Here is a 16127-nt window from a genome sequence, read left to right on the forward strand (position 1 = left end):
CGCGAAAAAGCGAAGCTTGAATTTACGGGTATGTCCCTCTTTGGCAAATGTACTTTCAAGATGGAGGGGCAACATGGCGACCGCCATCCGAACCCTCAACATTTATGTATTTTCAATGGTATATTATAAAATTACGAGAATACATTATTACTTGAAAGAAGTAAATATACATTAATGAGCACATATATTTTTGAAAGAACTAAGTGTTTTTAGCTAAGAATAAACTAAAAAAGTTACACAGTGTAGCTTTAAATTATTGTTCACTGTTAGTTAATGATATAACAACTACTTGTCAACTAACGATCATTAGAGTATTTGACTGTCTGATTCATATCTGCTAATATTATTTTCATGCTCCTCAACAGACATTCTGCTGACTATCAGTGACTCTGCAACTACATGCAAACTAACCCTAACTCCTTATTCTACTAACCCAAACCCCTTATTCTACTAACCCGAACCCTAACCTAATATAATAAGTCTACTAATACTCTAATGAGAGTTAATTGACATGCAGTTGCAAAGTTGCTTATATTTAGTAAAATGTCTAAAGTGGGCCATCAAAATAAAGTGCATAAGCTGGTCTTCATTAATTACGGGTCGAATTTACAGCCACTTTCAACAATATCAACTGACAACAAAATGCTGACACACAACCTGCTTGATCTTAAATGTTTTAAGGGGAATATTCTGGCTGGGGAGAAATAACCAATCTCAAACCTTGGATTGAAATATCGGAGCAGCAAAGCCGCATTCAATTTGTGCGGTTCCTACGGACATGCTGTGTCTGCAGTCTGGTTTAATTCAGAGACAGGCATAGTCTGTGCTGTGATAGGATCTGTGCTTGTCTCAGATTAAAGGCCAGCTGTCCCTCTATAAAGGCACAGAGACATGCTGCTTCAAAAGAGACAACTGTCATTCAAGCAAACATCACAATTACCCAGCGCAGAGCTTCAGGCTTTGAAATAGAAATGAGTTACTTACAGGTGCTGCTGGTTTCTGCCAAAGCCTTCTTTTATCTATGAATATGGTTTCCTCTAAATGCCAATGAGCTGCCAAAAAGCTGTCATGTACTATTTATAACACCAATATATAATGATCATTATATAGAGAAATAAATACAAATTAGGGATGTTATATCAGCCATCATATTGGTTATCAAAATTAACTATTTATATAATTAATTATATAATTAGCATCAGCCAAAATATCATTACAAATGACAGTAAATGTACATTTTATTAACTGAAATAATGTTAATACCAAATTGTTAAAAATTTAGTTTATTACCTTTGTAATATACTGTAATATAAATGTAACCACCTTCACATGATGAATCAAAAATCATCAAAAGTAGCTTTGCTACAAGCTGAAATAAATACTTATATGTAGAAGGTGAACACAAACACAAAACAGCCTCATGGTAACACACATTACACTAAAATACATAAGATGTAAAAAAGCTACAATTGACATAACTGCTATGAAAAAACTAAGACGAAACAGTTCTCTCAATGAAAAAAACATCAAATGTCACTCAAAGACTTTTTCACTGTAAATGATAAAAGATGATTTATAAGATCTTTTTCAGTTCCAATTTTTTTATACATATTTTACAGTAAAATTACATGAAATGCCTCAGAAGATCTATTCACAGTGTAAGGGAACTAACCAGTTAATTTGCCTTTTACCAATAAAACTAAGATTTTTTTTACTGTATATGTAACAAACATGTAAAAGAACAATTGCAAATCATACACATTGGGCTCTATTTATTTATTTATTTATTTATTTATTTATTTATATTTATTTATTTATTTATTTATTTATTTATTTATTTATTTATTTAACAGGGACAATGCAGTCCAACATAGTTACAATACAAGTACTGCAACTGATGCACAGCATATAGAGTTTATAGCTAGTGCTAATTCTCAAGTTCTGTCCCTGGTTGGGCTTTTCTAAATACATACTAAAACATACAAGTTTAAAACTTTCACATTTCTTCAAACATATGCTCACTCATTCTCCCACTCACAGAAAATAATAATAATAATAATATTTAAAAATGACTACAATTTTGTTTTGTCTTTAGCCATAACTTAAGCCTAAAGGTGAACTTTTTTAAGTCAGATATAGTCTTAATGTAGCCTGGATGCCAGCCAAACTCAGCCCCGCCCACAAAAATGTTAGGTCGGGCAGTTCGGTCTGGCCTCGCTCCATAGAGGAGTAATTATCCCCGAACAGAAACTGTTCAGACCAATGAAATCATCAGGGTGGACTTTAGATGATGACGGACAGATGATCAACAGTAACATAATCATGCACGTCATCAAAGGGGCTTGGATTATATTTACTCGAATCCTAAACGGAGAGCTTGTTTGTATCCGCATTCACCTTCACTATTTCTCTCAGAAATGATGATCATGTTGGGTAAGTACTCTGTGTATCAATAAATTATTAAATTTTTTTACAACACCGGCAAAGATCATGTATTCCAGCCTGATTCCAGCGTGCGTGCAGACAGGGTTGCCAAGTTTTTACAACAAAACCCGCCAACTACTAGCCCTAAACAATAGCTTCTCGGGGGGTTCTCCGGGGAAAAAATGGTATTTGGGGGTAAAATGTGTGTTATTTTGGCAAGGTTGCTGCTAAAATTCGCACTCATGGGTCTATATATATCACATAAAAGTCGCTTCAACCCGCGGACATAGAAAACAACACACAGGAGAAAAAAAACGTGGACTTGGCAACACAGTGCAGTTGAGCTCTGTCTGTTGACATTTGACAATGCGTCGCTTCGTTGCTCTGATTGGTTGTAGGTCTATCCAACTGATGTCTTTCCTGGTTCGGTTGAAACACGCCCCATAATCACAGCCCAATGGAGCAGTTTCAGACTCATATTTTGACTAGAATTGAATATGACCACGTCAGGCTAGTCTTAATGTCCAATGGTAATGAATTCCATAACTTACAGCCCTTGACTGAAATCCTCAAACCTATCATACACACACACAGCGCAAGTTTTTTTTTAGCTAGTTTCATCCTGATGCATCTTTTTCACGTCCAGCTCCATGTTGTTTAAATAGCAATTGGGAATTTGCTCGCGCCTATCTGATCGCCCATGGGTCTGTAAACCAGGCGTGTTCAGGAGCATTGTTGGGGTGTTGCTATTTTGAGGAACTGAAAACGACTGCGCCATTGACCAACACAAACCTGCTCTAAAGTCAATAGCGCAGTATTTGTTGTGTTCTTTAAATGGCACAATGCGCATACACTCTGCTTATTACACACAGAGGATACCCAAAAATTGTTAAATATTAAAAATAAAAGGATTCCTCTCTGGAGAAGCGATCTTTCGGCTCGCAAATTCTGCCGTGTAAATAGCGAATCCATGATGGTTCGAGGAATGGGAGATGAGACTCTGATTGGTTTATTGTACTTTACGCTCAATACACCCATGACTCATTAAGACACGCGGTACAACCCTTTTAGACCATGCGCCTGGCGCCGACCGTTTTTCCTTCGTTAAACTAGCAAAAGTGGATTCAGACACGCTCTAAGTGCACCTGCGCCATGCGCTTCAGACAATGTACTCAGACCATTAAAATAGGGCCCATTATCACTGATCACTGACATACTTTCAAAGTAAAATATGCCTGTAGTATTGTTCGGGAACCCACATAGCAAATTTCCTAAATCTCTGAATATTATGCCGATGTTATGCTTTTGAACAGTACAATATTGCATATTCCTCCTCTAGCCCTTTTAAGTGAATTGAGTATCCCAATTGAAATGATTATCTATTTATATGTTTATTATCTATTTCACATTCAAATAAAGTTTATTAATGATGTATTGATAATGTCACGAGCTGGTGGCATGTGCAGCTGACGATATAAAACATTTCAAAAGCATCTACTATGTGTGTTTTTATGTGTTTGTGTGTAACCTGGTGTGGGTGGGATGGGAACATGGCCATCCTGCCCATCCCGAAATCTCCACAAACACACACACACACACACACACACACACACACACACACACACACACACACACACACACACACACACACACACACACACACACACACACACACACACACACACACACTCACTGTCTCTCTGATTTCCTGTTAGTCAGCTTTCTCTGCATCCCACCCAGTGACCCAGCATTACACCACACACACACACACACACACACACACACACACACACACACACACACACACACACACACACACACACACAAACCCATACACAAACACACCTCTCTTTCCCAGCAGACATGAGATTAAAATCTATAATTGTACAAAGGAAAAGAGACATAAATCATTTGAGCAGTCATTCACTATTTTGTTTTGACTCTATTCAACTACATACAACTTAAACTGATTCTTAAAGTGATAAAATCGTGTACAAAAGCATTTTTTTCTTGCTGTTTTGTAATAAAAGAGTTTAATCTAGACATATTCTATCATTCACAATAAAAACACCCTCCAAGACCACTGCAATAACAACGCACAAGATCACAACCATGAGCTTGTTAACATATGACCACCCACATTTACATATCAACACCTATTCAGCATTCAGCAGCAACTTAGCCTGATGATGAACAACAGTATATGCTGGAAAGCACGTTACAATTGTGAAAAAGAAGCGCACCTAAACATTCTTTAAAAAAAGAGCACTTATTACAAAAGTAATTTAAAAGAATAAATGCAAACTAAATGTAATGTTTTTGCACACTTCATTACATGTTAATTACAATTAAATGAAAATGATAAGCATATATGGTAGTGCTGTCAAATGTATTAATCACATCTAACATAAAAGTTAGAATATGTATATGTATGTACAGTATATACACTGTATTGGCAAACGTTTTGGGATGACATCCCATTCTTAATCCGTAGGGTTTAATATGGAGTTATAATGTAGCTATAATTGCTTAATAGCTTAATATAACTTTTCTGGGAAGGCTTTCCACAAGGTTAAGGAGTGTGTTTATTGGAATTTTTGACAAAGTTGGGAGCATGAAATTGTCCCCAATGTCTTGGTATGCTGAAGCATTAAGAGTTTCTTTCACTGGATCTAAGTGGCCGAGCCCAACCCTTGAAAAACAACCCCACACCATAATCCCCCTTACACCAAACTTTACACTTGGCACAATGCAGTCAGGCAAGTACCATTCTCCAACTGAGACTTATCCATCAGATTGACAGACAGAGAAGCGTGATTGGTCACTCCAGAGAACACGTCTCACTGCTCTAGAGTCCAGTGGCGGCTGCTTTACTCCACTGCAGGGGTGTCAAACTCAGTTCCTGGAGGGCCACAGCCCTGCAGAGTTTAACTTTAACCCTAATTAAACATACCTGATCCAGATAATCAATTCCTTCAGGCTTATTTGAAAACTAGAGATATGTGTGTTGGAACAGAGTTGGAGCTAAACTCTGCAGGGCTGTGGCCCTCCAGGAACTGAGCTTGACACCCCTGCTCCACTGCATCCCATTCCATGAAGCACTCTACACACTGTTCTTGAGCTAATCTGAAGGCCACATAAGTTTGGTGGTCTGTAGCTACTGACTCTGCAGAAAGTTGGTGATTTCTGTGCACTGTGACCCTCAACATGCGCTGACCCCGCTCTGTGATTTTACATGGCCTACCACTTCATGGCTGAGTTGCTGTTGTTCCCAATTGCTTCCACTTTGTTATAATCCCACTAACAGTTGAGCGTGGAATATTTAGTCATGAGGAAATGTCAGGAATGGATTTATTGCACAGGTGGTAACCTATCACGGTACCACACTTGAGAGCGACCGATTCTTTCACAAATGTTTGCAGAAGCATCTGCATGCCTAGTGCGTGATTTATACACCTGTGGCCATGAAGAGATTAGAGCACCTGAATTCAATAATTTAGAGGGGTGTCCCAATAGCCTGACAAGCCAGACCCACATCAAGATGTTTGGTCTGGAAACTCAACATTGACAGCTCAATCCGAGGGGCGGGATAAACGGTTGTCTTTCAAACTCCCTCTGCACGTGATAGGATAGCGCTACAACCAACCAGAGCAACGAAGGTGAAGCAGAGCTTGTTGAAAGATTAAACATTCGCCGTATCCGGACGGCTAAACTCCGAACACATCTTCCCTTTTTAAGAATGACTTCAGTGTCGTTCTTTGTTCTTTTCTCAGAGAAAAGCTTAACTCCAAGTCTTCCAGAGTCGCTGTCAAAGCTGATTCGAAAGACCGCCGTTCGCCAGTTTCTGTGTTTACTAGAAGCACGTAATCGCAACTCGGCCGTCGTCATTAGTTCCCCGCCCACCGACTCTATACACAATGTGATTTGCCCGGCAAGAGTTTGGCGTTTACAGCTCAGAAGGGTATTGAGAGTTGCTAGACGACACTCGCGGGCAGATTAGATTTGCTACCGCTGGGGTGCGTCTAGATTTCTAGGCTAGTGTCCCAATACTTTTGGCAATATAGTGTATATACAAACACGCATATGTATATATATATATATATATATATATAAATCACAAACTTTTATGTTGTGAATAATTACAATTAATCGATTTGACAGCACTAATTTATGGTAAACTAAAATATACTTTGATGTAATTTCTATCATGCATTTAAAGGCATTTGTAATTACACATTCCTAATGATGAAGCTGCAATTTAAAACATTTAAAATATCTGAACTTTAAATGTAATATCGAATAGCACACTACACATTACATTATCAGCAATTACTTTACATATGCTTTAGTATGTTAGTCCACACATCAAAATAAGTACTTCTTTAAAATAAGCATATTATATCTACTTTTACAAGCAAACTTTTTTTTTGTTCCATGCCACTGTTGACATAATGATTAAATCAATAAGCCTTTTGATTTTCAAGCAGCTCCCTATTTTAAGTTTATTATAGGTTGGTGTAGACCAGAATCTTTACCACAATGCAAGTCATTTTTAACCAAAATCTTTACCACAATATATGACATTTTCAACCACAGTAAGGAACACCATTGCATTACAGTAATTCTGCCTGAATTCAGAGATACCAACTAAAATCCATATTTCTTGTTTAAATGACTACAAATTAAATTTGGAAAATGTTTTCATTTCCAATCATATCTTCCCTGATGACAAATTGACTTTTGCTTACAACAAAACCTAAACTCTAAACCCCTTATTTACCTCTCAGACTTTTCAGACTTTGTATCCGATATTTTCATTTTTGAGAAACACTTGCTATTGCTTAGAACATAACTGACCACACTGTAAAAAATTATTTAGAAAATAAGTTACCTGGTCGCCTTAAAATTTTGAGTTCATTGAAATTAAAATTTTGAGTTAATACAATGAACATTTTTTTTTGAGATCTGACAACCTTTATTAAAATATTATTAAAAGATTTTATAAGCATATTGGGTAACTGTGTGTGTTTTATTTCTGATGACGCAGTGAAACATGCCAAATAGAGCTATTTTCATGATTTATCACATTTTTTATGTGGTTCAGATACAATAATATTTTGAGTTTCTACACTGTAAAAAAATTGTGTTGGTTTTTGTTGGTTTAACTTAAAAAAGTAGGTAACCTGGTTGCCTTAAAATTTTGAGTTGATACAATGAAGGAAATTAGTTTAATAAATAGAAACTCTAAATATTTTTGTATCTGAACCACATAAAAAATGTGATAAATCATGAAGATAGCACTATTTGGCATGTTTCACTGCGTCATCAGAAATAACACACATTATTTCCCAATATGCTTACAAAGTCGTTTCATAAACTTTTAATAAAGGTTGTCGAATCTCAAAAAATGTTCATTGTATTAACTCAAAATTTTAATTTCAATGAACTCAAAATTTTAAGGCAACCAGGTAACTTTTTTCTAAATAATTTTTTACATTGTATTTATTAAACAAATTTCCTTTATTGTTAAGGCAACCAGGTTACATATGTTTTTAAGTTAAACCAACAAAAACCAACAGAATTTTTTTACAGTGCAACATGTAAATCTTAATAGAACAATACAGACCAATATAAATATCTTACTGAAAAGCCACAGTCACTGTGGCACGGTGCTAGACAACGCTATAAATACAAATAATGACAGAATAACCCGGATCACTGTTTATATCATCATATCAACCAGCCCTAAAACTTGCTCTATGGTAAAGCTCTAAGGCATTGTAGACATAACAGTACAACTTTCTGAAAGCTGCTTTGAAATTATGCATATATTGAAAAGTGCTATACAAATCAATCTGTCTATAAATACAGTCAGCCAAATTATGAGATAAGACATCACCTGTAGTTATCAGATAGAGCAGAGAACTTCTGTCTGGTCCTCTCAGTTCCCAAGTGTGCTTCTCTCACTCTCTCTCTCTCTCTCTCTCTCTCTCTCTCTCTCTCTCTCTCTCTCTCTCTCTCTCTCTCTCTCTCTCTCTCTCTCTCTCTGACACACACACACACACACACACACACACACACACACACACACACACACACACACACACACACACACACACACACACACACACACACACACACACACACACACACACACACACTCTGCAGAGGGACAGTCCCTCTCAAGGGAAACTCTGTGTCTCCGTCTCTTGACATCTTTCCCCAGCCCTCTCCTTCCTTCCCTCTATTTGTGTTTCCTTCTCCTGTTTTCCTCCTGTCTTTCTTCTAATTCTGGTGAAGCTCTGGGCTGCTTTGTCCTTCTCTGACCTGCTCCAGTAAAAGCTTCCCATCAGGCCCAGAATTTCTGATTGCCCACGGGCCAGAAAGAAAGAAGTGAGAGAATGAAAGACTACGACAGAAATAAACGCACGGCCCTAAAGAGCAGAAGCACTGCTGTGTGTTCAGCCAAAGGCTCTGCACAACTCTATACATAAAAGCTATAAAAATGATGTATGTCTAGTGTCACACTAGAGTAAATGTTCTCAACCTTTTTGACTCCAAGGCCTCCATTATCCATAAAGACTTAGATATTTCTGGTACTTCTGCTGTAATGACAAAGCTACTAAGTACAATTAAAATAGTTATGTTCTGCATTTCCAGAAGTTTCAGGCTTGTTTTAAACCCTCTTGTGGCCCCTTAAAAGTGTGCTGTGGCCTGCTAGTAGGTTGGACTCCGGGGCCTCCTGGTTGAGAAGCACTGTGCTAGAAGGACGACTTCAAAATATTAAAATCAGAGAAAAAATTATTTCTTATACCTCCGCTGCCCCCTGCTGGCTAAAGACGATCAAGCTAAAATATATGTTTTAAATGTTTGCAATTGTGCCAATCTATCCTAGTGAAAAATAAATATATGAATACATTTGAATAAATTTACATATTTATGTACTTAATATAAATAACCTGCAATTGTACTGTAAGGTATACTAAAATAACATACTTAAAGTTTGCTAAATTGGAACAATTTTATACTTTAATGTACTTTAGTTATCCAGAAATAGTGCTGAGGCCCAACTAAATATATACTTAAGTATATTTGATTGTGCTAAAGTGAAACTATTGCGAGTATACTTTATGAACACTTTAAATATCTTGGATTTAAAGACTGCTATTATACAGTTATCATACTGTCCTTACCAACATTGATATTAAGAAATGAATGACATTTCACTATAAAAAATTGCCAGCCTGCCGTCTGGAAAACACAGCCCTGGGACACTGGGCTTTGTGAGCCCCTGGCCCATAAAATTACCATAAAATTACCCATAAAATTACATGTCCGAGTCTGATCTGTTCTGATCCCAAATCGAAATTAATAAACAAATAAGGGATTCTCCAGCCTGTGACAGCGTGCTTAAGGTATGCTCTGTTAGACACGTACACATAAGCAAAACAATCGTCTCAGTTACGTATGTAACCCTCGTTCCCTGAGGAGGGAACGGAGACGTAACGTCAGTGACTGACGAATGGGGGTTTCGCCTAGAAGCCAAGCATCTTCGAGATCTTAGAAAACGCCCAATGGCAGTGCCAATGCCTTGGGCATGCAAGATTTGCATGCTTGACTCCGCCTACCCACATAGGAATATAAGGAAAGTAGCTGGCATGATCGCATTATGTTTACCTGCTGAGGAGCCAAGACTGAACTCTCGGCCGTTCCAGCGGTATAGCGGATGTGGCAGAGTGACGAGGGTTACATACGTAACCAAGAAGTTCCCTTTCGTTCAGTCACTCCGAGTAACGTCAGTGACTGACGAATGGGGTCCCAATGTAATCACGCCACTCGGCTGTCTTCCAGTGCCCTGTGTAAGCGCGAGTGCCCTGTCGTAAGACTAGTACGGACAAAGGACTCCCACTTATCACAGGAATACCAAGGTACACTGGGAAGCATACTCCAGGTGGAGATATGCGCAAAAATGCCTACCCGTAGGGAGGACTTAGGGAATACACATATGACCCGCTAAGGGCTGCATATGGAAGATCACTGGGGTACCAGCCGCAGGTGGATTTTTAACCCCAGGGGGCAGCAAGCAGTCCAACACTCGCGGGAAGCGATGTGCGAGAGGTCGGGAGTGGCCTGAGGAAAGATCGTCGGGGTTCTTAATACCACAGCACCGCCCTCAGGTCACCATGGCCATCAGCCAAAGTACCACCTCTCTCGGAGACGGTAGATCGGGGTGTGGCAGAGGGGACTCTATCTCTTTACAGAGATCATTGAGTCTCGACCACAGCATCGCGATGGTCATGTTCCCACAGAGGGAACAAAGCACATCCACAAACACTGTCCGAACGTGCAGAAGCCCAAACACGTCGAGCAGTGAATGCGCCCCAAAGATGCTCTTGGCTCCGAAGCAGAAACATAATGCGATCATGCCAGCTACTTCCTTATATACCCATGTGGGTAGGAGGAGTTACACATGCAAATCTCGCATGGCCATGGCATTAGCACTGCCACTGGGCGTTTTCTAAGATCTCGAAGATGATTGGCTTCTAGGCGAAACCCCCATTCGTCAGTGACTGACGTTACTCGGAGGGACTGAACGAAAGGGAACTATAACAATGCAATACTATCACATAAATAAACATGTTTTACTCACATAAGTGTATTGAACCATTCCTGTCGGATCCAACATAGAAGGCACAACATTGTGTTTTAATCTCAATGTCTGCAAATCCAGTGTCGACTTGAGACTAGATGAACTTTAGGAGTCAGTGCATGGAGTTTTATATGACTTGTGCTTCAAATTTAGCAGGATTTCCTCTGTGAATGTCTGCCAATTGTTATAGTAAACAGTTGAATATTAAATGGACATGGCCTTTATCGAAGATACTTGTGCATCTGTTGATTTCATCTTATTTGGTTTTATTTGATAAACAAAAGCATGTTGAATACATTTTCAACAGCTCTGACATGCTGCCAAAGTTAACTTTTATTTGAAGAAAAACACACAAAAACACCCGTTTGCATCTGGAAAGTGAACATTTATTCCTGTGCGTTAATGTTAAAGTTTATGACATGCCGACTGTCTGACTTCTTGACAGTTGAGTACGGGTTTTTTGAATCTTCTACCGTTATATTTAAAGTTTCAGCCATGTGATACATAAGGATAAACTACATTTGAATTAAAAAAAAATCCATAATCATCAGGTCGGGTGAGCAGACTCGTGCCGTCATTTTGTAAATGTTACTTTAAAGTAATTTTAAATCAGTATTTTTTAATCTTCAGTCATGCTTTAAAAAGCACACTTATTTTGAAATGCACTATTGTTTTGCAACTTCATTACAAATATGTAATTACAAATAGACATTAGAATAATGAAAAAAGTATATTATTTCCATAAAAGTACTCTTTTAAAACTATGCTAAAGTGTATTTTTTGTTGTTGTTTTTTTAAACAGGTGCTAATCTGGTGGTGTAAATAATTATTTTTTGCCAGTTTAATTATTATAGAGACAAACACAAAATAACTATTCTAAATGTATTCCTTCTCAAACTAAATGTGGAATATATGAATGTAAATATAAAGCAGATGCATCAAACTTTCTAATATGATTATGTAATTGTCATTGATTATGTCAGTAGTCTGGCGTACCTCCCACAGGGTCCTAAACTCCCTCTGTTCAATTCGCAGTAGTTCACTGAACTCTCGGGTGACGATGGTGGCGTGCCGTGGCGTGTTGTCCAGAATGGACTCCCCAAAAGCTGTGCCGATGCCCAATGTACAGATAGTGACAGCATCCTTAACATGAGAAAGAACACAAAACTCTTTCAAAGACGAAAAGATAAGAGAAGACAAATCATATAACCATCTGAGAGGTTCTGATTGAGACAGTTGTACTTCCACTTTCTCAAGGACAGAAGCAGTGTCACTCATCACACACACAGAGAAAGTCAGCTCATTTGTCCCTAAGGTTTGTAATGTAAGACGCAGCTCTGTTAGGAGTTGCTCTAGTTTTCTGCTGCTGTCTATAATAAGCAGCTGCACTCAATAGAGATCTTCCACAGTGAGCAGCTGAATGTACGATCATAATAGTTTCGCTGGTGTGGGAATCGCAAGTAGTTTCACGATTCTGGATCGGATTCAGATTCTACTTAACAACTGAATACCTTTGTGAATACATTTTTATCTTGGTGCTTTTTGCTTTTGAAAAAAGAAATGTAAGGTCCACACATCTGTAAGGGAAACCAGTCCAATAATAGCTCAAAGGGAATTATTCATTAATTAATAGGGAATTTTAAAGGAATCCTTTATTTTACAGCCAAACAAATGGATCGTCCAGCCTTCATTTGAACAGGATGTAACCAAAAACTCTGTAGCGCATATATATATATATATATATATATATATATATATATATATATATATATATATATATATATATATATATATATATATATATATATATATATATATATATATTAGTGTTGTCACGATACCAAAATTATGACTTCGATACGATACCAGACTAAAATATCGATATAACGATACTAAATCGATACCACAGTTAAAAAAAGATAAGATGCTTAATATGACAACAGAACTTATTATTATTCATTGTTATTTTTTACTAAAAATTCATGTGGCCAGCATGTTCCTTAGGGTTGGGCATCGGTTTGATTTGAACAATTATTGATCAATTACTATTAAAATTATCTCACAAATTTTTGCTATCTCAATGTATTTTTTACAATGGGGTAACTGTGTTGCAATAGCTTACACACAGCACAAGAAAGCTTGATTTCGAATGGTAAATTGAATTTAAAAAGACGAGTAAACAGTAATGAAATAAGAACAAATAAACAGATTACCAACAATAGCACAAATAAATGCAATAGAATAGAAGATACAAATGAAATAGACTGCTTTATTTTTTCAGGTAGGTCTAACATTCAGATAAGAAACTGAATTTTAAAAATGCATAGTAATTACATTTAAAACAACATTGGATAATGTTCTTTGTAAAAAAAAATTCAATAGCGTACAGATGAAATTATTAAAGTTACACAAGTTGATCAGTCAAGAGCAGTTGATCGTTTGTCTTTTTGTAGTTTGAATAACAAATGACTGCGGTCCCTTTAAGACTAACGGACGCATGGATCCTAAACACTGTTCCTGTTCCTCGTTCTTCCTGAACTGTTTGCGACTGTGTTAACGTTACTACTCTTCCAGATGTGCACTGATAATTCTTTTAGTGTATTTGACCAATAATAAGCTGGAAAAAGAAGCAAATGTTTGCACTTGTATCATGTCAGAGGCGGCTTTATTACGGTAGGCTGTGTGTGCGCTTCAGATGTGAGCACGAAATCTACGGGGATTAGTAGAATTAATTTATGTGCAATCCCGCGCGAAATTCAGACCGATCACACACTAACACTAACACACTGTCATGAGGAAAAAGTCCAGCAGAACGCGCGCTCGCCGTGCTCAGAGGGTAACCGGGCTGAGTGAGAATATGCCGGTGTGTGTCAACTCGCTGACGGTCTGAGAGGAGAGCGCAGCTGGTATCGATACTGTAAAAACTGAGAATCGTATCGTTTCAGATATTCCAGTATCGATACATATCGAAATATCGATATTTTTGACAACACTAATATATATATAGGCAGTTTCTTTTTTGAAGTCCATTAAAGTGCATCTATCCACCATAAACGTAATCCACACGGCTCCAGGTAATAAAGGCCTTCTGATTTGAAACGATGCGTTTGTGTAAGAAAAATATCCATATTTAAACCTTTACAAATGTAATCTCTAACTTCTGCTAACTGTCGTACGTACGTTCACGAGAGGCTGACGTTCCAGTGTATGATGTACACTGAAAAAAATGATTTATACTGCTTGTTCAAATTGCTTGATTAAAATTAGCTAAAGCAACACAATTGCTATACATTTTGTCCAAACTTAATTTGATTGTGTTCAATCCACTTAAATATAAGTCAAATTGAAATCAAACTTAATCCGTTTGAGTTGTGTTACATGAATGATTTGTGTTACATTAACTAAAACTGGGCGGGGCTTGTTAGTTCCCAGCATGATTTGCATAATGGCAAAACCAAGAGCAAGTAAATGTTGTCATTTTATTAAAAAGTGTTTTTTATGTATTTCTGAGCAAAATGAGAAAGGGGGAGACTTGATTATGTTTAATAGAGTTTAGTATTCAATTATATTAACATTATTAGAACAATTTAAATTATTGTGGGTTAAAATTGTGGAGAAGAGAGGAGCATTTGCTCAGGCTGTGGACTAAAACAACTAATGTCAAGACAGGATGTCATATAAAATTCACTTTGAAACTACTTAATTGAGTCACTAAAAATATATTCATTCCATGATGTTGAAGTTACATGAACAAATTATGTTTGTTTAACACAATTCATTCATTTGGGAACAATGTACACAATTAAATAATGTGAATCCAACACGCTTTTTTTTAAGTGTAGGACTGGTGTAAGTTCTGGTGGCATATGTGGAAGGATGAGTAAATCACGAGCTAATTTTTATTTTTGGGTGACTATCCCTTTAACTTTCCTGCTCTTAGCAAAGTACAACTTAGACATGATTACTATAATAAGAATATGATATATTTTACACAGATTTGATTCATGCCACCATTTAAGTAATGAGAAATAATTCATGCACACAGAAAAATAAGACACACTTCCAATCAACCATTCAATAATTGTATGAATTATGTGTGATAATGGTCACATACAGTATATTGGCTGAAGACTAGTGCTGTGCGGTATGCCGGTTCATACCGAATACCGCTGTTCTCTAGCGTTTAAAAACAGAATTGAAGTAATAATGTACCTGATGGTTTGCCGTTTCTGAGACTTTGACATCCAGAGAACCAGACAGGACAGTGTACCAGTTAGTGCCGATGTCACCCTGCCTGTATACTAACACACACACACAGAGAGAGAGAGAGAGAGAGAGAGAGAGAGAGAGAGAGAGAGAGAGAGAGAGAGAGAGAGAGAGAGAGAGAGAGAGAGAGAGAGAGAGAGAGAGAGAGAGAGAGAGAGAGACAGAGAGAGAGAGCGACAGAGAGAGAGAGAGAGAGAGAGAGAGAGAGAGAGAGAGAGAGAGAGAGAGAGAGAGAGAGAGAGAGAGAGAGAGAGAGAGAGAGAGAGAGAGAGAGAGAGAGAGAGAGAGGAGGTAGTGCTATATTTAAGAAATCTTCTTTTAATGCCAATCTCTGTTAGAATGTAACATTATATGACTTTTCAAGGTACAGCAAAGTATTTCTGTCAACAAAAAATGTGTTTTATACACATGCAAGTGTGTGTAACTCACATGTGATGCCTTTCTCCAGACATTCATAGTAGCCACACAGACAGATCTGCTGAAGGAGAGCAGGGTGGAACTTCTCAAAGGCCTTCACGCTTTTCAGACGGGCCAAGATAATGTCCACATCCTCCCCTGAGCGCTCCTCTGGTCTGACAACACACACCAATCAAATTACACAAACACTCTACATAAAATTAAAATGTCCCACTTTATATGATGTGCCTTTAACTACATTGTACTAATATTTTAATTAATAATTTGATACAATGAACTTATTTTGCAAATACATGTTTTTACATTGTACACATCTATAATCACATCTTTATTGTTGACTTTCCCTTACCTGTTAACCCACACTTAAACT

The 16127-nt window shown here is 37.5% G+C and overlaps 1 protein-coding gene across 3 annotated transcripts in view; it reads right to left on the reverse strand.

Annotated features, from left to right (window-relative positions):
• The window catches only part of rapgef4a (Rap guanine nucleotide exchange factor 4a), a 117527-nt gene that overhangs the window by 82319 nt on the left and 19081 nt on the right, over nucleotides 1–16127 (reverse strand). For 2 of the 3 annotated variants that reach the window (XM_067443166.1, XM_067443167.1), the window contains exons 2-4: nucleotides 15770–15912; nucleotides 15287–15375; nucleotides 12071–12217 (exon numbers count right to left, since the gene is read on the reverse strand). In XM_067443166.1, the coding sequence (XP_067299267.1) occupies nucleotides 12071–12217; nucleotides 15287–15375; nucleotides 15770–15912 (379 nt within the window). Of the gene's footprint in view, nucleotides 1–8323; nucleotides 8401–12070; nucleotides 12218–15286; nucleotides 15376–15769; nucleotides 15913–16127 lie in introns of those variants that run through there. The other variant, XM_067443169.1, reaches the window with a different exon arrangement.

The sequence above is a fragment of the Pseudorasbora parva genome, chromosome 5, assembly GCF_024679245.1.
Source record: "Pseudorasbora parva isolate DD20220531a chromosome 5, ASM2467924v1, whole genome shotgun sequence".
Taxonomy (NCBI): domain Eukaryota; kingdom Metazoa; phylum Chordata; class Actinopteri; order Cypriniformes; family Gobionidae; genus Pseudorasbora; species Pseudorasbora parva.